The 21,245-nt window shown below is 47.6% G+C and overlaps 10 protein-coding genes across 10 annotated transcripts; 3 read left to right on the plus strand and 7 right to left on the minus strand.

The window, feature by feature from the left end:
• Positions 1 to 11: 11 nt before the first annotated feature.
• FPOAC1_009656 (uncharacterized protein) lies at positions 12 to 1,417 on the minus strand (the record flags this gene model as incomplete). Its single annotated transcript, XM_044854078.1, has 3 exons — positions 12 to 750; positions 799 to 876; positions 927 to 1,417. 3 exons carry the CDS (start codon positions 1,415 to 1,417, stop codon positions 12 to 14), a joined length of 1,308 nt encoding a protein of 435 aa, XP_044706748.1.
• Positions 1,418 to 2,382: 965 nt separating this feature from the next.
• On the plus strand, positions 2,383 to 3,943 carry FPOAC1_009657 (uncharacterized protein; the record flags this gene model as incomplete). Its single annotated transcript, XM_044854079.1, has 3 exons — positions 2,383 to 2,945; positions 3,001 to 3,460; positions 3,512 to 3,943. The coding sequence occupies 3 exons, from the start codon at positions 2,383 to 2,385 to the stop codon at positions 3,941 to 3,943; spliced, it is 1,455 nt and encodes a 484-aa protein (XP_044706749.1).
• A 609-nt stretch (positions 3,944 to 4,552) lies between these two features.
• FPOAC1_009658 (uncharacterized protein) lies at positions 4,553 to 6,166 on the plus strand (the record flags this gene model as incomplete). Its single annotated transcript, XM_044854080.1, has 3 exons — positions 4,553 to 4,709; positions 4,766 to 5,957; positions 6,004 to 6,166. The coding sequence occupies 3 exons, from the start codon at positions 4,553 to 4,555 to the stop codon at positions 6,164 to 6,166; spliced, it is 1,512 nt and encodes a 503-aa protein (XP_044706750.1).
• Positions 6,167 to 6,426: 260 nt separating this feature from the next.
• FPOAC1_009659 (uncharacterized protein) lies at positions 6,427 to 7,582 on the minus strand (the record flags this gene model as incomplete). The annotated part of the gene is made up of 3 exons (XM_044854081.1): positions 6,427 to 6,791; positions 6,843 to 7,346; positions 7,402 to 7,582. 3 exons carry the CDS (start codon positions 7,580 to 7,582, stop codon positions 6,427 to 6,429), a joined length of 1,050 nt encoding a protein of 349 aa, XP_044706751.1.
• Positions 7,583 to 9,290: 1,708 nt separating this feature from the next.
• Positions 9,291 to 11,096, minus strand: FPOAC1_009660 (uncharacterized protein; the record flags this gene model as incomplete). The annotated part of the gene is made up of 6 exons (XM_044854082.1): positions 9,291 to 9,588; positions 9,645 to 9,828; positions 9,881 to 10,131; positions 10,180 to 10,549; positions 10,603 to 11,019; positions 11,072 to 11,096. The coding sequence occupies 6 exons, from the start codon at positions 11,094 to 11,096 to the stop codon at positions 9,291 to 9,293; spliced, it is 1,545 nt and encodes a 514-aa protein (XP_044706752.1).
• Positions 11,097 to 11,336: 240 nt separating this feature from the next.
• Positions 11,337 to 12,002, minus strand: FPOAC1_009661 (uncharacterized protein; the record flags this gene model as incomplete). Its single annotated transcript, XM_044854083.1, has 3 exons — positions 11,337 to 11,488; positions 11,555 to 11,578; positions 11,846 to 12,002. The coding sequence occupies 3 exons, from the start codon at positions 12,000 to 12,002 to the stop codon at positions 11,337 to 11,339; spliced, it is 333 nt and encodes a 110-aa protein (XP_044706753.1).
• Positions 12,003 to 12,762: 760 nt separating this feature from the next.
• FPOAC1_009662 (uncharacterized protein) lies at positions 12,763 to 13,764 on the minus strand (the record flags this gene model as incomplete). Its single annotated transcript, XM_044854084.1, has 2 exons — positions 12,763 to 13,170; positions 13,222 to 13,764. The coding sequence occupies 2 exons, from the start codon at positions 13,762 to 13,764 to the stop codon at positions 12,763 to 12,765; spliced, it is 951 nt and encodes a 316-aa protein (XP_044706754.1).
• A 1,461-nt stretch (positions 13,765 to 15,225) lies between these two features.
• On the plus strand, positions 15,226 to 15,551 carry FPOAC1_009663 (uncharacterized protein; the record flags this gene model as incomplete). The annotated part of the gene is made up of 2 exons (XM_044854085.1): positions 15,226 to 15,244; positions 15,310 to 15,551. 2 exons carry the CDS (start codon positions 15,226 to 15,228, stop codon positions 15,549 to 15,551), a joined length of 261 nt encoding a protein of 86 aa, XP_044706755.1.
• A 534-nt stretch (positions 15,552 to 16,085) lies between these two features.
• On the minus strand, positions 16,086 to 17,073 carry FPOAC1_009664 (uncharacterized protein; the record flags this gene model as incomplete). The annotated part of the gene is made up of 3 exons (XM_044854086.1): positions 16,086 to 16,197; positions 16,251 to 16,661; positions 16,712 to 17,073. The coding sequence occupies 3 exons, from the start codon at positions 17,071 to 17,073 to the stop codon at positions 16,086 to 16,088; spliced, it is 885 nt and encodes a 294-aa protein (XP_044706756.1).
• Positions 17,074 to 18,189: 1,116 nt separating this feature from the next.
• On the minus strand, positions 18,190 to 21,087 carry FPOAC1_009665 (uncharacterized protein; the record flags this gene model as incomplete). The annotated part of the gene is made up of 5 exons (XM_044854087.1): positions 18,190 to 18,377; positions 18,435 to 18,656; positions 18,717 to 18,818; positions 18,878 to 19,193; positions 19,738 to 21,087. The coding sequence occupies 5 exons, from the start codon at positions 21,085 to 21,087 to the stop codon at positions 18,190 to 18,192; spliced, it is 2,178 nt and encodes a 725-aa protein (XP_044706757.1).
• Positions 21,088 to 21,245: the final 158 nt, after the last annotated feature.

The following is a 21,245-nucleotide window of genomic DNA, read 5'->3' on the forward strand; positions in this document are numbered from 1 at the left end:
ATGCCAACCCTTCAGTGCTCAATACCATCGACCAAAGCGCTCTTATAGCTGTCAGGAAGCTGCCCATTGCGATACTTCCACAGTCTACTCAAATCCCCCATTTTGGGAACCTCATCCGTCGCGATGAACCCATTCCTCGCGCCAGAATCCCAAGTAACTGTAAATCCCGAAGGGAGTTCAGCTCGTGTAGTCTCCTTGATAGTACCGTCCTTTCTAACCCGAACCTTCCTATCCATAAAGTCTCCCTGTTTCGCATCTCGAGCCATACGAAGCGTCTTGTCCAGAGGGAACATATCATCCAGATAGTTCTGGTTCAGCTGGTGTCCACCGCTTCGATTAATAAACACCTTGCCCGCAAACCGGTTTTCGTTCTGAGTGTAGTGTCTAGTAAAGTTGAGGACGCCAAAGCGACACGCGAAATCCTTCTCGTTGACGTAGTGCTCGATATGCGGAATGACAGGAGTGCTTGGATCGTTGCCGCGGCATGGATTGCTGAAGTGGTTGGCGATATTTCCGAAAGTGTACACTTCGAGCTTTTGAAGCTTATCGAAGGGCATCTCGTCGAGGAGCCAGTCTATGATCATACCGCCTTCTATTCCACCTTGCGAATGGAGGATGAAGATGACCTTTTTCTTTTGCTCGTCTAGGAGGGCATTTTTGACAAGGACGTAGCATTCTCTGACATCTTGGGTTGCGTAAAGAAGAGCACGTTGGATCAGGCATTGAATAAGATCGAAGACGACGCCGGCGCTGAAGATGTTAGAAGCTGTTATTGATGGACATGGTGGAAGTTCTTACGTTCTGTTGTGAACGCCAATCACTGGTCTGTGAAAGGTCCTTGAGATGCGATCAATATTTTTTTGGAACCAGTTCTTGCTAAACATGTGTTAATTATTTCGAATCATCGAACGGTCTGAGTATCTTACCCAACGCATATACCATTGAGAAATATCCAAGCTTCATCATCATGCCGAGGCCAACTTTGAGAGAGGGCATCTTCTGTCGACTTCAAGCCACTTCGGGGGATGCCTCTGTTGAAATGCCAACAAACGAGTTCATTGAGGGCGAAGTACAGCGCGATATAGGCGATGTACGTAAAAGTTGGAAGGAATGTCAGTGTGAACAGCGAGACCAAGAAACCCAGTTGAGTAATGAAAAGGATAACATGGAGTGCAATGTCTGTGAGGTTCTCCCGCGATGGGTACAACTCGCACAGTGCACCCGAATGCCAAGGATAAAGAGGGATGAAGAGATAAGGAAGATAGAAGAAGTTTTTGAAGAAGAGCTTTATGTCCGATATGAAGATCTTGGAGGGTGTTCCTGTGTATGGAGGAGGCAACTTGATAGCTCTGAGGCCTTCTTGGGATGGAGGCTCGATGTAGGGGAGATCTGCGTTGGTGTTGGTTCTGTGAGGCATCTTGACTACTAAGGTACCTATTACTGAAGAAACTGTTTTGCATTTATCACAAGATAAAAAGTCGTACAGTGATGGTTTATATAGTACCTGCCTTGACATGTTTCACAGTCAACTGTCACACGGCCGAAGCAAGAGGTTCCGTCACAAGACGGGGGCCAAGGGCCGACTGACGGCAACTTCCTTGGCAAAGAAATGTCATTGATATAATTTATTTTATATTCAAGCAGGAGCGAACTATCACCAGTTCACATGTGAAAGTTGGTGGAAAAGACAAAATACGAAAGTGGCTGAGAGAACTAACTGCCTCTCGATAACCTCAACATGCATTACAGCAGCCACGTAGTATATTCTGACGATTACTTTGACCATTTAGCAAAAGCCACATACATATAAAAGTGCCTCAGGACTTGTCATATTTCTACTAATAACTAACATCTTATCTGGCCAGATTAATTAATGGTGTATCCATTCAAACTACTGGAGGTTACCCTATGTATTCTCGACTGAGTTTCTAGACTAGGTTTCGTATCTATGAGTTCAACGGTGACGTTTTATTCTACGGGTCCTGAACATGACCTATGAGGAACCTCGTTCATAAGCTTAAAATACTCCGATTATTTTTTAATGTCAAAGTCTGAATTAGAATACCGCTAAAAGACCTCTCCCTTCCAGCCCAGTAACTTAGTACTAAGTTCCCATCATGAGTCCATTGCCGCGACAGGGGACTTTAGTGGATCTCTACCCCTAAGACAAATGCGTCACCCCCAAGAAATATCCTTGCTCTTCTCCTCCATCATGAATGTCTCTCTCTTCTAGCTTGCAACACCACATCTTTCCTTAACTGACAGGACGAGCATCTCTAGCAGCAGAAAGGCCCCGAGTGCCATGCACCATCACCAGCTGCGATGCCTTCAGTCTGGTCTTCCTCCAGCCGGCGACTGATGCTAAACAAACGCTTCAGTCGCATGGCCATCGCCGGTCTCTGCACTATCGTCTTTCTCATCCTTGTTTTTTGGAGTGTTATCCACGGTAGTTACGGTGTATCTGAATACTATTCATTCTCGACGACGAGCTCTTTCTACCCTGTATCTGTTGATCCCGCCGGCAAGACGACCCAAGACCTCTGCGCTACCTTTCCCAAGCACATGCTTCAGACGATCCAGCCTGTTCTGAAGATGGGCCACGCCGACACAAAAGATAAACTCGATGCTCAGTTTGGGAGTGTTAGCGCGTGCTTCGAAAAGGACGAGTTGCTGGTTTACTCGGACCTCGACGAGATTGTTCATGGCCACCAAGCGATCGATGTCCTCGCCGATTCACCCTCCATTTACTACCACGATAACCCCGATTTCGTCAACTACATGTGGCAGAAAGAGATGCGAGCGAACGGAACTCTGGACGTGGACAAGGAAGCCACTGCGCGTATACAAGGCTGGAGAATGGACAAGTTCAAGTTCCTACCCATGATTGAACGAGCATGGAAGATGAAGCCCAATAAGGAGTTTTACTTTTTCTTCGAGACAGATACGTGAGTTTGCAGCAATCTCAAGGTTTTGCCGTTCACCGCTGACAAACGTCTACAGATACGTCTTTTGGGACAACGCCTTCCGCTTCCTCCAAACTTTCGACCCCGACGCACCGTTGTACATGGGTTCTCCGTCACCTGGTAGACATGACGTGAAACAAGACATCAAGACATGGTTCGCAAACGGCGGGCCGGGCTTTGTGCTCAGCCGCGGTGCGATGAAGGCGCTTCTCGTTCGTAAGACTACCCCGTACGGCCAGTACGTCGAACCTCCGGTCACGGAAAAGTGGCTTCCCATGCTACGTGACGATTGCTGCGGTGACAGCGTAACGGGTTGGGCTCTGTGGAACGTCAGCGTGCCGTTGCGTGGATACTGGCCGCTGTTCAACCCGCATCCACTCCATAGCATCCCGTTCAGCGATAAGTACTGGTGCCAGCCTGTCATGACGCTACACAAGACACGGCCGGAAGACATGACTAGTGTATGGCGATGGGAGTTTGGGCAACGACAATTAGGTGTAAGTTACTTCCTAGTGAAGCTACTTCATATACTAAATTACTTTCTACAGCGTCCGTTACTTTACTCTGATGTCTGGAAATTCCACCGTCCAGGAGATCGTGAAGTTGCTGAGAACTGGGACAATGGAAAATGGGACTTTTGGGTTGCGCCGCCCGAAGCAAGAATCGATTCATTCGAAGCATGCGACAAGTACTGTAGAGGCAACATCGACTGTCTCCAGTATACTTGGCGAGGCCGAGACGAGCAAAAATGCGTCCTCTCACGATCCTTCCGAGTCGGCGACCCAAGACAACCAGAGAAGATTGAAGTGCCCTTTGTGAAAGACGACAAGGGCAAAATCATTCCCCCACCAGCGGATAACACAGATCGATGGGTAGAGTTCAAGTCGGGCTGGTTGACCGACCGGATTGAGACATGGAGGGAGGACAGGAATTGTACAGAAGTACAATGGGTTGGCCCTAGTATCAAGAGAATCTTTTGATTTGATACCATTTCACAATTCCAAGTGAGAATTGTCGGACATAGCCAGGCGTTTGGGGCGACAGGCATTTTCATTCAGGTTGAGTTATAGATAGATATGCATGATAGTTACATCTGGTTCAGTCAGCCAGTTTGTTGAATTGAGCATTATCATCATTGCTGCTATCATGAACAATTACGACCAAGGAGAAAAGCTGTCTCAATGGGACGGGCTGGGCTGGGCTGGGCTGTCTTGGCTCAACATGGCATGGCTAATATCAGAAAAGCCTCACTATTATCCAGCTAACCAGCCAATCCACGAACCAGTTCGAATTAATCCCGGTTCACATCCGCAGAAAAAACTCTGTAGTTCACTTTAGCTCATGAACTACAAGGGTTCATACATGCACCTGAGGCTTAAAACGGCTATCAAAGGGTGCAGAGATAGGTTGAGTTGCTCATGGTCATAGTAATAAAATTCACTCACTAGGGGATGATGCCATCATATGATAATAGCTCTTTGACTGGGGTTATTTATCGCTAAAATAATAAACAGCTCATGTGAAAGTTTTCGACCACCGTTCTTGTTGCAACACCACCACATCTTGATCGCTTTTCCGATATCGCAACAATGGGACAAGCAGATGAAACTGTACCGTCCCCAACAGGAAACAGAGATGAAGCTATCGCCATAGTAGGTGAAGAGCAACATGTTATTGATCCCATCGTCGCCGCGCGCGCAGTCAGAAAGATTGACATATTCCTCATTCCCGCCATGATCATCGGCTGTACGTTTCCCTCAACACCATCTGTTCTGACCATGTTACTGACATACCATAACTAGATGGTCTCGTATACTACGACAAAGCCATTCTCGGCTCAGCTGTCCTCTTCGGCATGACAACAGATCTCGACCTTACAGTTGTAGACACCTCAACTACACCACCAACCGTCGACACGCGACGTCTCAGCTGGGCTACGTCGCTCTTCTACTTTGGCATGTTGGCGGGCTTATATCCCATGACATTTGCTCTACAGCGCTTCGACATAGGCCGTGTGCTCGGTGGTGTAGTCGTCGTCTGGGCTGCTATATGCATGCTCACAGCCGCAGTAACATCCTATCAAGGTCTCTACGTACAACGTTTCTTCCTCGGATTCGTCGAAAGCATCATTCCCACTGGTTTCATGTGTATCGTCTCTGGCTATTACACCCAAGCAGAGCAGTCTTTGAGACAGAGCTGGTGGTTCTCGTCAACCGGGATATTTACTATCATTGGCGGAGCTCTCAACTATGGCTTTGCACAGATCACGGGTGGTGGTTTGAAGAGATGGCAGTACATCTACCTCCTTGCAGGATCACTAACATTCTTGTTTGGACTTTTCTGCTTCGTTATGCCGAATTCGCCCGTCTCAGCGTGGTTTCTCACTTCAGAGGAGAAATTTGCTGCCGTGGAGCGCTTGAGGCATGGACAGACTGGTGTACGATGTACAAAGTTCAAAGGATCGCAACTAAAAGAAGCCCTCCTTGATGTCAAGATCTGGCTCATCGCTCTCATGATGGCTTCAGCATACACCGTTAACGGGGCAGTTAGTGGCTTCGGGCCTCTTATTGTTTCAACGTTTGGCTGGAGCACGCTTCACTCTATTCTTTTTCAGTTCCCCCTCGGTGGACTATGCTTCATCGTCATTCTCCTGACGGGCTGGCTGGGATCCAAGTTCAACAATATCCGCATCTTCATGCTCATCTTTACATGCCTACCTGTAATTGCAGGTTGCGCTATCATCTGGAAGAGCGAGTGGTCGTATCGAGCTGCTGCGCCGGTGGTGGGATATTCAATCACTGGGTTTTTTGGCGGCACGGTTAGTCTCATCATTACGATTGGCATGTCCAACGTCGCAGGTCATACCAAGAAGAGTTTCATGGCGGCTACGATCTTTGTAGCGTACTGTGTTGGGAACATTGTCGGTCCTCAACTTGTTTGGAGTCAGACCAAGAAAGATCATTATCCTGCTCTGTGGTTGGGTTTGATCATCTGGTAAGTCTTTCGCGTATATCTATCTACTCAATCTAACATGACTTAGCTATATCATCTGTATTCTTGCATCGACCACACTGTACTTTGTACTCCGTAACGAGAACAGGAGGAGAGATTCGCTTGGCTTGGGAGATGAGAGCGAGCGAGCCAAGTTGGCTTTCCAGGACTTGACGGACAAGGAAAACCCTTACTTTCGTTATGTTTACTAGTTAATGATGGGGTAAGACGCGGAAAGGATCTAAAAGGTATTACCGAATATGAGCAAGCCATTGTTGATGAATCTCAATTATAGTCAATTTACCACCAAGTTAATAACATTAGTAGATCAGGCTTATATCACAGCTAGTCGCAAGTGAATAGTATCTTGAAATTTCATGATATAATCATTATATACGTAAGTTATCTATCATAAACAATAGCCGAAGTCCATCTATATAACCCAGTCCCCGAATTTTCCCTCGTCACCACCTTACAACTTGGAAGGTGTGTCATTGTGGTTCTTGATCTCGACGATCAGCTTGCCTGTGTTGATGCCCTTGTACAAGTCGACAAGTGCCTGCTCAGCAACCTTGAGACCACCACGGACAACAGTCTCGGTCTTCTTGAGCTTGCCCTCAGACATCCACTTGGCCAGCTCAGCACGAGCGGTGGCAAAGTCCTTGACGTGGTCGAGCACGATAAAACCCTGCATCTTGATGCGCATGGTGACGATCTGGGAGAATGCTCGGGGGCCCTGAGGCTTGGCGGCGTTGTACTGACTGACGAGACCGCACTCGATGAAGCGTGCGTGCTCCTTTGCTCGCATGAGACACATGTCGAGAATCTCACCACCGACTGAGACATGTTAGTTTCGTGTGTGCTTTTGTGAGATTCATAAAGACTTACCGTTGTCGTAGTAGACATCAATGTAGTTCTTTGTAGCCTCATTGAACTTCTCCTTGAAGTCATCGGCCTTGTAGTTGAGCGCGACATCGAAACCGAGCTCCTCAGTGAGCCACTTGCACTTGTCCTCACCACCAGCGATACCGACGACTGTAGCACCCTTGAGCTTGGCGATTTGGCCAGCAACACTGCCTGTGGCACCAGCAGCACCAGAAACAACGACGAGCTCGCCAGGCTGGGGATCAGCAATCTTGGACATGCCGACCCAAGCAGTGAGACTGGTCATGCCGAGGGCGGAGAGCATGTCCTTGGGGTCCTGGACACCAGGGTAGTAAGAGGCAGGCTCGAAACGACCCTCGGGGACGATGGCGAACTCGGTCCAGCCGGGGGTAGCAGCGACGATATCGCCCTCCTTGGCGAGCTTGCTCTTGGAGGCGAGGACGCGGCATGCGCATGATCCACGCATGATCTCACCAATTTGAACAGGAGGGAGGTAAGATCGCATATCTGAGACATTGTGTTAGTTGCCGATGATTTGGGCTATAAAGCAGGGGCAGTTTACCTCGGAGCCAACCTCGCATGGCGGGGTCTAGGGACAAGTAGAGAGTCTCAACGAGGATCTGGCCATCCTGGAGATCAGCGGGTGTGGGCGCTTTGCCAAGTTTCTGAGTAAAGGTGCGGCCTGGGACGATGTCTGTGGTAGGACGCTCAGCGAGCACGATTTCGAGGTTGTCGCGAGTCATTGTGAAACGGTAAAAGGACTGTTTTTCGAGTCAGTGTTTGTGTTTGTAAGGTTGAATTGGTTTGTGTCGTATTGAGCAACAGATTCTTATGCTGTGTCTCTGTGATCTGAGGTTGTTGTGGGACAAAAGCAGATTATTCCGCCGGGGGGAGGGTTTTTTGTACCTGTCTGAATTGAGGCGAGTGTTGTTGTTCACGATATTTTGGAAGGAGCGTATCACTCGACAACTCGTGAAGAAATAGAGTATAAATCTGACTAAATGAGTAAACAAAGATCTATGATAGTGTGAATAATAGAGAAACTTATTAATTTAGCTGATGGGCCTCCGCCCTTTTGTACTTGGTCTCTCAATGTTAGACTAGACTCCGTTAACTAACGTTAGTTTGACCCTCCCCTCCCTTTGCAATGCCATGATTAATCGGCCTGTCTTGTCTTTCTGGGGTTGTTATCTCCGTCTGTAGACCCGGTCCAAAAGGTTATGAAACCTATGAAGACTTCTCAAAGCAAAACTAGGTCTGGCACTATTCCGCCACGGGGACGGACGCTATTCCTATACGGATATATCCCCGGCCCCTCCAAGGTGTCATTCGGCACCGGCGTTCTCGGGGATCGACATTGTTTATGGCCCCGGCGTCCTCTTTTGATGGGGGGAGCCTTTCAGCTCTAAACATAGGAAATTGAAACGTGTCCGGGCGGTACAGTATGTAGTAATCACTAAACTTTAGAATGCCGAGGCTCGGTCCTGGCTTACCAGAGGAGGTAATTGGGGCCTTTTCTTGTCTCAACGTAGGATCCTGTTGACGCAGACGCGGAACTTTTTTTATGGTTTGTCATAAATCTCTATGACAATTCGTGTCTCGCATCTTCTCCATTGGTATAGTCGCCCCGAAGCTGACGCAGCAGGAACCTTGAACACTGTCGGAGCGTTGAAGTTTAACACGCCAAGTCGGAAGAGGCGTTGAATACATGTGATGTATCGTGATCCTTCTATCGTCGAAATGGTCTTGTTCCATCATAGTTAGCCGTAGGCCTCGGGACCCCAGAGATTTCCGCGGCCGACCGTTGACAAAAGCTTCTTTATCCGTACTTCTGGAGTAGATTGCGGCTGTTGACCCGGACCCGGCTCGTTCGGCCGAAGATGATGATTATGTGCAGGGGTTGTTTCGCAAGGTCGGCATTTGACATCCTTGGACTATACTCTGGTGATCTGATATGCCAATCTCCGTTATCGGTTAGAAAAAGTATGACGATGGTGTGGGATGTCGCTCACATAATTGTGAAAGAAACCGGTGCTGACAGTAACAGTTTCTTTATAAAAGTAATATCAGAAGCATATTGTTAAAAAAGTGGAAGACGACAAGCTCGATCGCCGCAGATAGCGAAACTAAAAACGCGAGTAAGAAAGAGTTATGCGAGTTCTATTGATGATGTGGTAGAGAGAACCAGCGTACTTTGAACAATGGAACAATGTAGGAGAAAAGCCAGTGGTGGGAAGAAACATTATCAGGTACCTGCATATCCACCAAGTTGTGTAGTGACAAAGAATCACCACACGAAAGCATCATTTATAACTGATCCAATCGCCAATCTCCCAACTTCGCGTCTCCATAAAATAACTTCAGTTGCGATCAGATGCGACAAAAAAAATTGGGTATACAAACTCTCTAACTCATACACTACAATAACAAAAAAAGCTACCAACACGCCGCCTAGGCAGTCTCGGCATGTGTCGTTTCCAGTCCATCGGCGGTCCTCTTGAGTCCATCTGCGCGCTGAGCAGCCTCAAGCTTCTCCTCAAAGCCTCCAGTAGCTTTGGCGCTTCGCCAAGCAGGAACGTTGCTATCGAACAAGACCTCGACCTCCTCAAGGGTCTTGCGAGCCGTCTCGGGGTATGTGAAGAAAGCGTGTACAGTCATGGCGATACAAAAGGTGCCGAAGATCATGTATGTCTGCCATTGAATGTTGGTGAAGGATGGAGGCACGAAAAAGGCCAGAGCAAGGTTAAAACTAAGGGATCAATGTTAGTATATTTGAGGATTTGTTGTTGGAGAATTATTGCTTACATCCAGTTACCAGAGGCGGCGAGACCGACACCCTTGGCTCGGTACTTGAGAGGAAAGACCTCACTGGCGTAGATCCAGGCGACAGGTGCCCAGGTAAGACCGTAAACCCCGACAAAGATGTACGCTAGAGCAATGACAGCCTTGGCGGGAGCTCCTTGTATAGCCCAGGTCAAGATGTCGTTGCCTTGAAAGAGTTAGCCTTTGCATACTAGAGCACAGGATACATGATAACTTACCCTCAATACCATGAACTGGATATCCGTGGACAGCCATGACAGCTCCGCTAGTAAAGTGTAGAACACCACAGATCAACGCTCCACCAATCAGAAGAGGTCGGCGACCAAGACGATCGATATAAGGCAAAACAAGACCGGTAGTGACGAGGAAGATGACATATTGGATGATGGAAGACGTAAGAGCCGTGTTGCCAGTCATATTAGCCATATTGAAGATGTAGACGAGATAGTACAGCATGACATTTCCACCACTAATTTCACGTCAGTATCAATCAACAGCAAGCGATGGGTTAACCTACAGCAACTGCTGCCAGACCTGAACACTGACACCAACAACGGTGCGCTTCCAGACGCCAGGCGCAAACAGTCCGAGGTAGCCAATGTCCTTGGACTCATTGGCGATTCGAACAGCTTCACGAACTTCTTCCATCTCAGCGAGGACAACAGGGCTGTCAAGGTCACCGCCGGCATGAAGGTGAGCAAGATTAAAGTGAGCCTCTTCCCAGCGGTCGTGCTGAGCAAGCCATCGTGGGGACTCTGGGAAGAAGAAGAGCGAGGCAAGAAGAACGAATCCAGGAACAGCTTGGACGCCCCAAGCGATTCGGAACGCAGCAGGTCCATCAACACCGACGGAGCAGCCATAGGAGACGAGATACATGATGAGGATACCTAAACTTTGTTAGCTAAGGGAATTCATTGACACCGGAATATGTTCAACACACCCCATTCGATAGCCCACTGCTGAATACCAACAATGCGACCTCTAATCTGCGAAGGCGCCAACTCGGCGAGGTAAACCAAGACCTGTGAACTGGTGATACCAACAGCAACACCACTAACGATACGGCCAACAATAAGATGGGCGACATTTTGGGCGGAGCACTGAAGAACAGCACCGGCGATCCAGAAAAGACAAGCAATCATGAGCGCCTTGCGACGACCCAGACGATCAGCGATGCCTCCAGCAACAAGGGCTCCTATGAAAGATCCTGCCGACATGGAAGCTGTGATGCCGCCCTGTTCTGTTGAGCCGGGATGGTTGAAATAGTCGAGATATTGGTATGAGCCGATCCAGGCGCTCATGGAGCTAATGTCGAAACCAAAAAGCATGCCTCCAATGGTGCCAAAGGAGGCGAGGGCTGTGGTGTGTAAGTGACTGTCATTCTATATACTGATCATGAAATAACATACCGTAGATGTTCCAAATTCGATACATGGTGGCGAACTTGTGAGAGGAAAAGCAAACAATGCTGTCTGTCTATCGAAACTCGACACTCTGAGTCTGAGACACAGTCTTTATATAAACATCATCCTTAACTTGACCATCAACTCCATGGGGTTGAAACAAGGGCGGACGTGGAGAACATGTTAGAAGCGCACGAGTGATATTCTGTGATTAGGACGGGTCCGAGGGCCAACGTCATGCATTCACACTCTGTTGGAGGGAGGGAACTTTTTAGGTTGCCCATGGGGAGGATCGTCGGAAGCTAACGGTTGAAGGTGATTTTGTCCGGGGTTTCTTCTTGGCTTGCTTGGGGTTTGTGGGTTGAGCGTCTTGGCTTGGGATGACTTGTTTAGCAAGATTTCTTATTCTAGACAACCTCTGGGCTAAATGAATGCATTGTCTTCGTTAGTGTCAGTTCATGATGATATATTGAGTCTGGTAAGACATACCCTTCTGGCCTTGGTGAACGGTTTCTAGGTTTCCACTTTAGTCCTCTGAGAGATCTATACTGCGACTAAATCACAGGCAACTTCTTGACAACGGAAGTTTGAGAGGCTCCGCGAGAGTAGAGGGTATTCCCGACGATGATATCATCTCTGTACAGGGGGGCCTGCAATGTCACCCTAGAGTACCTCGTTTGCCGGTGAGGAGCGCCATTACCGACCTGAATCTACTCGAACGATACGATTCCTGGAATGTCTCTAGAAGGGTTTCCTGAAAAATGATTGGAGCGCATATACCAACACACTTGTTACTGGGAGGAACGTTGGCCAAGGCAGTGACAGCACTTGAGCGTTGAATGTCATCAGCTGCGGGGAAAGGACCGAAATTGATGATCCTCCATTCCCCGAATTCTTCCTCCAAAATCCCCAAATTATTCGGGGTAAATGTGGACATTGCAGTATCAATCTTATGGGGTTGGCTCTGTAACGATAACTATCAACAATCAACACAGAGAATAGATCTTGTAGTAGAGCAAATGAATCATGATTATATCTAGTAGAATGTCAAATGTGGCAACCAACAGTCAAAAATCACATCATGTCGCGAATTGGCATATACCAAGACTGTGTCCATCTTGGCTTCTTCTTGTTCTTCTTCTTCTTGGAGAGGCACATACTCCCGCTGTCTAATTCATGATTGATCTTGCATAACAAGAGACATTTCTCGTCTTTGAGTCAAGGCTTGTCCCTCTGATCATTACCTCATTCATCCCCCCTTGGGTCAAACTCCCGACTTGGCAAATTACCGCGTGGGTTTTGAAATGACAATTCCATTTGCATTTAGGCAAAATACAAATACCCCACACTGGTGGACAACCATCATTGTTAATGGATAAATAAAACATGAGGCCCAGTACATAGTTGACTCTGGTCACTCATAGGTAGTCTTGAATGCCGAGAGAATCTTGATCACGACATGCGCGACTGGCCACTATAGATTTCAAGCTGTCGAATTGTCTCTTATATATAAATTTCCTATCAACTATATACACGAATATGAAGTTCTACGTTCCTTGTCAATAAGTGGCATGGCTTCGGTGAATCTTGAGTGTTCATTGAGCAGAGTTGATCAGCCAGCTGCTCAACTCATACATCAGAATCCAAAAACGTCAGCCGTCATCCCATCTCATTTCGACAAACATTCCCAAACCAGTCTAAAAGTTAGACTTGGCCTTGTACTGAGCACCAGCAGTAACTCCAACCTTGTTAACAATGACAGTCTTGCCAGTGCTGCTAGTGATCTTGACATCAACAGACTCCTTACCGAAACCAGAGGGGTTCTCGAAGAAGTTGTAGTCCTTGCGCTCAGTTGCTTTCCAGGTCTTACCGCCGTCGATCGATACCTCGACATTCTTGACAGGCTCGTTGGCGTTGACGACTTGGATGGAGAACCAATTGGCAGAGGTGCCAGACTTGTTGTGAAGCACAAGAGGAGTAGTAATGCCACACTCGACAAACTTGTAGGAGGTCTTGACGATACCGTTTGTGCCGCCGACGGCCTTGAAGGCGTCGGGGAAGAGATCGAGATGGCCGGGTTCGCACTCGGGACACTTGTCGACAATCTAAATGACATTAGTTACTGCGTTTAACGACATCTGGTGAATGAGACTTACCATGGCCTTGACGGTTCCTGAAGGACCGGTGACTTCGATACAGGCACCACAGTTAGCACTGTTGTCCCACTTTTGACCAGAGAAAGCAGTTCCCAAGATACCAGCGGGGAGAGTGTAAGTCGTAAACATGCAGTTTCCGCCAGAGAGGTTGCCACCATAGAAGGTAGATGAGCCAGAGACGGATGCACCATTACCAATAGCCTTGGACTGGGACTTGGTTGTAGTCTGAGATTTGGCCTTGGGCTTAGACTTGGGCTTGGTTTGAGACTTGGGCTTAGACTTGGACTTGGATTTGGAAACAGTTTGGACCTTTGAAACGGCCTGAGGCTTGACTGCAGCTTCAGTAGGCTTACTAGAAGCAGCTACATGAGTCGCAAGAGTGGTGTATACAGGTGCACTATCAGCAACGTGCTTGGACACAACAGTCGCATCCTCGGGAACAGAGTAGGCTGGTGCAACAGCATCGGCACTGGGTTGCGGAGCCTTGCAAGCTCGACCCATGACAGCGGGAGCAGCCAGAAGAACGGGGAGAAGAAACTTCATAGTGATCGACGTGAGGAGTTTCAAGTGTTCAAAAACGGGTGTGAATAGAGTCAACTTGGAACTTGCCAAGAACTAAAGTCAACAGGGGTTAATGAAGTGAAGGAATGGATGAGATCGTCTAGATTCTCAATAAAGAACGTGTGAATATTGAAACAAAAGAGTGTTGAGCTTCAAACTAAACAGAGCCAAGAGTACGAGGACCATCTCGTTATTTAAACCATTCTCCTTGAGCAGATTTTTCGGCAACCCGGCACATGTAATTTCGTCTTAGATATGATAACTTCCAAGATTGAGGCCATTTGAATAGGGCTGAGACGCGGTTTACGATCCTTTTAATTTCACATCTGGTTTGTCAGACTGGGGCGATGTTGCAGGGATAACCACGTTGACAACTGGTTAGTTAAGCCGAAAGAGGAAACTGAGATCCGTTCAGTGGCTCGATCGAGTTGATGATCGAGTGTTGATCGGGTTGTTGTATTGTCATTTCGGGGAAGATGATGGTTTGATATGGGTTGTTGAAGAGACATAAGCCGGAAGAATTCGAGGAGAAAATGCTCTATGGGCCAGCCACCCAAGATCGTAGAGTTACATTGGCCATCGGGATTAGATGAACTGTTTCCATAGGAGCCACTTTCCATGAAACCTATATCACGGCAGTTCCTGGCATATGCATCGAGATTTGTTCTTAGATGTATATCATATAGATACACTGCGTAGTACTGATTCTCAAGAGTAGTTAGTCTCGCAGCTCTCAAAAGGGAAGCCACCTACCTATAGTTTATTCTTCTTTGACTCGGGCTAAGTTTGATTGGGCCTTTAGCATATATGCATCATCAGAGGACTTTACTTGATGTAAATGCTACCTGTTCGGGTTATCGTAGGGGGCTGCCGGTCCCAAATATAACTACACCTTTTCTATACCGTTGCAACAACCTTTGGCCACACCAGTCCATATAGGACGAATGAACAGTAGATACCAATAGTGTAAGCGAACAGCTCCTCGAAGCGAGTTTTCTTTGTTGTTGCATTCCATCGGCAACGTTGTGTGACGCATGAATCCTGACTCGATACTATTCTCGGACCATGCACCATATTGTTTGTTCGAACGTGAGATATTGGAGGTGTTGTACCCCATTTCAAATCAACCATTCAACAACAATTGGATATTTCGTACTGGTCAGTCTCTCGGGTGTGAATGCTAGCAGTTTGTGTCAGTGCAGGCAACCGGCAACACCTGCCAGTTGCCATAGAGCTGCCAATGCTTCTTCACTGCATCTCAACCATCTCTGCAGTAACAAAACCGTCTATAAATTCCCATCATTTCTACTGACTCTCTCTTCTTCTTTCCTTCCTCTTCACCTTCCACACTAAATCACTCTGCACTTCCACTTTCATCTACACATCCATCTCGACTGAACCTTCTTTCTTGAAGCTACCTACATTCATCAGACACTCGCAAACATGAAGATCTCTACTATCGGTAAGTCAAACCAGATTCATACAAGCCCATCTGAGATAACAGTCCACTGACTATGTGTCTCATAGCCCTCTTCCTCCTCGGTACTGTCGCCGCTGTCCCCGCCGACAAGGCCGCTGACAAGCCTGTCGAGATGGCCACCACCGTCGACAACAAGGCATCCTGCAGCATCTCTTGCAGCCTCTGGTACAAGAAGTGCTATTTCCGTCCTTGGGCCTACACCTGCGATGATCACGGTAACTTCAGGCGTCGCGGCTGGAACCCTGACTGTGACGCCAACTGCTGGTGCATTTGCGACGCCAAGCTCTAAGAACAGCAAGATTTGGCACGAGAAGATCTGAACGTCTCACTTTGGTTGATGGAGAGTTTGGAATCGTTTGATGGATAATCATAGGGGTGATATTGGAATGGTTACATCTGGACTATCAGGATTGGCATTCTTTGGTTTTGTGAAGCATCGTTTGTTTCTACAGAGATAGCTAGCAAGTCCATCACCAATAACGCATCATAAAGCGTATCAACACATAATGGCCGTGAATCATGAATACTGTGCTTTAGTGAACAATGCATGTGTCTGTTATGGCTCGTAGCGAACAGACGATAAGGTACGTACATGTTCAAGCCTCTACGGATTAATCTTGTCAAAGTGTACTATACAAGTCTGCTAAACATCAGACCAGAGATGGGTAGCGGGGAAGTTGGATGCCAAAAGACAGGACATGCACCACTTAATGTTGCACTTAGCAGTTCAAGGGAAAGATATGCCTCTATTAATATGTAATATCCAAATCATGATCATATGTCCAATCCAATAATTATTTATCTATGTATTCTTCGTCCAGAACTATTTCTCCACATCACTAGACGATGATGCAGAGATCTTTCTCGTAGCTCTGTCGTTAAAGACAAGTCCTGGATGTCCCACGCACAGACAAAAGACAGCAATGACAATAAGTCTAACAACGGTTAGTTCAGCTTCCACATTTATCCTGAATAAACAATGACTTACACTCCCTCAAGACCAATAAACAACCCCTCGTCCGTAATGAGGTCCGAGTCTTGATATCCCTCGCTCAACTCGTAACATCGAAACGCACATCGCGCAAGGATCAAGATGACTGAAGCGCTCACAAAGCCGAAGAAGACTCGCATTCGTTTGCTCAACGCTCCGGCAGATCCGCTGCGGAAGTATCGCCACAGATAGTCGCCTAGAATAGCGCAGAAGAGGACGAGGATGACGACTTGTAGCGAAAGACCAGCTAGGGCAACATCGATGCCTGTCTGGCTGGAGCCTTGGCTGATGGTTGATAGAGCGCCTCCGGTACCTTGTAGAGCGAGACAGATGATATCGGCAGGGATGAAGATCCACCAGACGAGTTCTGGTCTAAAACGGGAGACTTCGGGGGCAAAATGCTTGATACTGGACCAGAGAGTTAGAAAGGTGATGGTCGTCTCGAGGAGTCAACTTACGTCTTGGATAGAGTCACGTATATAGCGGCCGTGTAAAACACAGGGCCACTTGTGACAAAGACAATCTGTATCATGAAGCCTCCAAAGTTGAAAGGGTTATGGTATAAAATGATACGCCCAATGTATCCAACAATCTCAAACAAGCAGCCGAGGATCATGAAAGACATGAAGAACCACTGCCTCCAGCGGATGCCCAGTATGATATGCGTTATCATGGCGAGGGCGTAGAGGGCTATGAAAGTACCGTTGGCTGCGAGTGAAGGTCGGTATTGGTAGACGCTCCATTCTACTGGGCAGAGGGCCAAGGTGCAGTTTGCATCTGGGCCAAAGATGACAAGGTTATTGGGCGGTTCACGCGACATGGTGGCTGTTGAAGATGATTTCCGTGGGAAATCGCGAGAGAAACTGGAGGGGATAAAGAGGTATCGATCAAAACCCAATGCTGAGAGCAGATGGATAGACCAAGACTGGAATAGCCTATCGAGATATTGTTTGCCAAGGTTGTTTGCTTTAACTGTTTGACCTCAGAATTTAACCTAAATAAAAAGAGGCTTGTCCCCAGTATTTATTTATCTTGTGTTGTCTAGTTCCTTTCATCAGCACTCTAAGTTAGTACTGTAACTTAGTAGTCATATCAATACTCCCAATTGATCTTCCTGTCGGACTCGCTACACAAATGCCAAGCTTTAGCTCTTCCCCCTTCAGCCCTGTGACAAAAGCGAATGCGAGCCAAGAACCCAATGAAGCAGCGTCAGCTCCAGTGAATTAGCTGTTCGGACACTAAATGACCCCTGTAGACAGATCAGAGGCTAACCTTGTTGGAGGAAGCCTTTCGAGAAGGAATGTTGGAGCTAGAACGATTTGGGGAATGCATTCGAGTTGCATCGTCATTCCAAGGGTGGCAATGACAGCTTGATATTGATGAATGCGAGCGAGTGCGAGAGGTTTAGGCTGATGTGATGGGTAAGCACATTCTATCAGTATCTAAACCATCTGATAGTAGAGATCAGTTGCATCGTCGATTGTCTTGGTTCTTCTATTTTTTGTAGATCAGTCAGTCATTGTATACGCAAGAAATCGAGATATCGGATCCAGGTAGTTTAGGACAACACGTATTATAGTAGACCCTATCCATAGTCTCGACCGTCACTACAAATCTCGGGTCCGAAAAGATTGATTATTTACCCGAGCAAGTTTGAGTAGATTATCTTAACATCATCCTAAAACAGTTACATTGTGAAGTATTCGATCGCATCGGCTTGAGCCCGACCATCCAACCGCCTTTGACAACGTCACACTGGCCCTACTCTGACGGCTTCAGCCTCTGCCGCAAATAGTGACAGGGACCGTTTACGCCATCTTGCGGCATGTGTCAGGGACATTCACACCATCGTGAGTCTTGTTCACTACCTAAATATTGACTTGACTTAATGCCATTTCCTATATTCAATCATTCTATCAAGCTAACTTTCCCGTACTTAGGAGGAAATACCAGCATCCCTCTCAATCTCCTCCTTACTAGGACACCACTTATCCTGCAGAGTCTTATCTGTAGTCTTTTCAATCATGGCCTTCTCCCACCACTCACCCCAACTAGTCAAGAAAATGCGATCGGGATCATCAGGGAAGTCACTTCGGGTGAGAGCAGCAAGCACGCTCGAAGCACCTGTACTCCTATCAGCAAAACAACATCAACCTAGAGCGATAGATAAAAGTCACCCACCTTCAGGAATGGACTTGGCATCTGGCATGTTGCTCTGGATACCCATCTGCTTGGCAAGACCCGTACCAGGAATCAGGCCAGGCGACACGGCGACAACGTCGTTGGTTCCAGCTAGCTGACGACGCCACCAATGCGCACCGAGAAGACCAGTGAACTTGGTGTTAGAATATGTCGTTGGGGCATCAGCTCCAGACCCTGCCTTGACCTCTTCATCAAGCTTGCCTATACACCGTCAGAATAACCCTTCCAAAAACAGACCATAAAGGAAAAATGAAGACTCACTAGGATCCGCAACCCTGCGCACAGCACCAGAAGATACAAACACAATCCTAGACTTGGACTCGACCAGCTTCTCCCTCAAGAGATGCACAAGGTAAAACTGCGCTGTAACAGTAACACATTAGCCCTGCACCGTACTACCTGTCACACAACGTTCCACGTACATAGATGGTTCACAACATGCGGCTCGCACCACTTTGATCCGTGAGGTCCCGGTCCATCGGCGCTGGTACCGCCGAGTCCTGCATTAAGCAACAAGTAATCAATCTTTTCCTGGCCAAGCTTCTTAAGGGTCTGGTCAGCGAACGACTTGACACCCTTGAGATCGTTCAATTCGAGCGGAAGAATGGTAACGTTGCTAGCAGATCGGTCATAGGTAAGCTCGTCGTATGACTTTTGCGCCCTCTGGATGTTGCGTGCACCAAGAATGACTCGGTATGATTGACTTGTGTCGAGGAGCTGCTTGATAGCTTCCAGGCCCTGTTTGTATTAGTACATTTTCCGCTAAAGCTCAGAGAGGAACAGTAGTACAATCCCAGAAGACACGCCTGTAGCCACGACTGTTTTAGAAATTGACGCCATCATGTGAGTTATTACTCTGTATATCTGGTTGATTTGACTGAGCTGAGTTCTGAAGACTCACTCAAAGCGCTGATGGTGCTGTCTTAAAGAGTGGCTCAGCGGGGTTAGCGGACATAGGTTGGTGACGTAAACACTGTTGAAGGATTGATTACAAGTAAGCAGTAGTAGAGATAGAGTCAAATATACGGGTAAATATCTTTAAAGCTGGTGGAAGCGGTATGTAATTATTAATATTATGATTGTATTTTCGTTTCTTTCATCGATTCAGCATCATTCAAAAATTACAAAGCAAATTCATTCTAGTTCCTTTGTCTCAATCATATCCAATAACCAATTCTTGATCAATCCAACGCCTAGTCTACTTGGGAATAGGTCCACTCCCCAGCCTGTCAAGTATCAGTGTCAATTCGCAGTCACAATATCACAATATCACCGATAATACGTACAACTGTAACTTCCATCCAGCAATGGTGCTTCGGGGGATCTTAAAGTGGTTCTCAGCGTCCTGGGCAGAAGGAGGCACCATTTCACCTAGACGTGAAACTCGGTGATGAACCATCCACGTAATGACTTCCTTCCTTTTCTGCTTCGAGTAGCTGTTCTCTTTACGAACGATTGGTGTCGTCCGGAGAGGCTTACGTTCTGATAGCGGCTTAGGCTTTGGTCCTCTTTTCTTCTTGGGTGGAGGGCCCATATCCCAAGTCGTCGTGGCTCGCGAGGAGGAAGGTTCAGGAGCAGGAGTCGATGCAACAGACTCTGGAGCTGGCGTTGAGGCAACAGATTGGGGAGCCGGAGTAGACGGGGCAGAATCGGGTGCAGGGGTTGAGGCAGCAGACTCAGGTACGGGAGTGGGAGACCCAGACTGAGGCGTAGGGGTTGGAGTAGGAGACCATCGAGGTGTAGCCACTGGTGTGAATAGAGGAGATTGCGGTGTGGGTAAAGGAGTTTCTAGAGGAGATTGAGGAGGGAGGCGTCCCGGCTGAGGAGAAACTTCTGCTTGAGGAGTGGCATTACCTGTTTGAGGGACGTTCCTGGGTTGAGGGACACTTGTGGGTTGAGGGACACTTGTGGGTTGAGGAGCATTGCTTGGTTGAGGAGCATTACTTGGTTGAGCACGACCTGGCTGATTTCCACGCCCAGCTTGAGGGACATGCCCAGCTTGAGGAACATTACCTGGCTGGGGAGGAGCATATCCCGGATGATGGCCACGTCCGGCCTGAGGAACTTGCCCATGGTGAGGAGCATATCCAGGTGCAGAGGCATAGTGAACATGAGGTCCCACATAAGGAGATACATATGGATGAGATGCCTGCACCATATGTGAATGAGGCCATTGAGTCATCGGGTGATATGGATACTGGAGCATTTGAGGATGCGGATATTGAGCCATATGCTCTGGGTGAGGAGGTACTTGGTGAGGATGAGCGTAGACCATATGTTGTGGGTGGTGCGGATGCTGTGGCTGTAGATGATGAGGCGCATATCCCATAGGATGGTGAGGCCACTGAGCCATATAAGGATAAGGAGGAGCGTGAGCCTGGTGAGGGCCAGGAGCAGGCGCTATCTGAACATGCCGAGCAGCTTGAAGTGGCGGTGGAGGAAGCTCTTGAATCGTCTGTGTCCCTTGATCTCTTGTACGTGGTTTAGCAACGGGAGGTGATTCAGCAGCTCTAGATGACTCAGAGACTTCAGATGGCTCAGAAGCTTGAGCTGGTTCATCCTCGTTTGAAGCGTCATCTATTTCGATGGCCTCAGTCATCTGCGTGTCTTCTTCTCCCAGAGATGCCATCATCTAGATAGTTGTGATGAAGAGAACCGGTTGAAAATAACAATGTCTAGTACAATTGGGAAACATCGATAAGTTGGACAGTAGAAAAATGGATATTCCCTGTGTGACCGGCTGCTGAATTTAGACCTTCAAGAAAGCTGATTGGTAGATTCTGTCACAAA

This window comes from Fusarium poae, chromosome 3 (assembly GCF_019609905.1).
Source record: "Fusarium poae strain DAOMC 252244 chromosome 3, whole genome shotgun sequence".
Classification (NCBI taxonomy): domain Eukaryota; kingdom Fungi; phylum Ascomycota; class Sordariomycetes; order Hypocreales; family Nectriaceae; genus Fusarium; species Fusarium poae.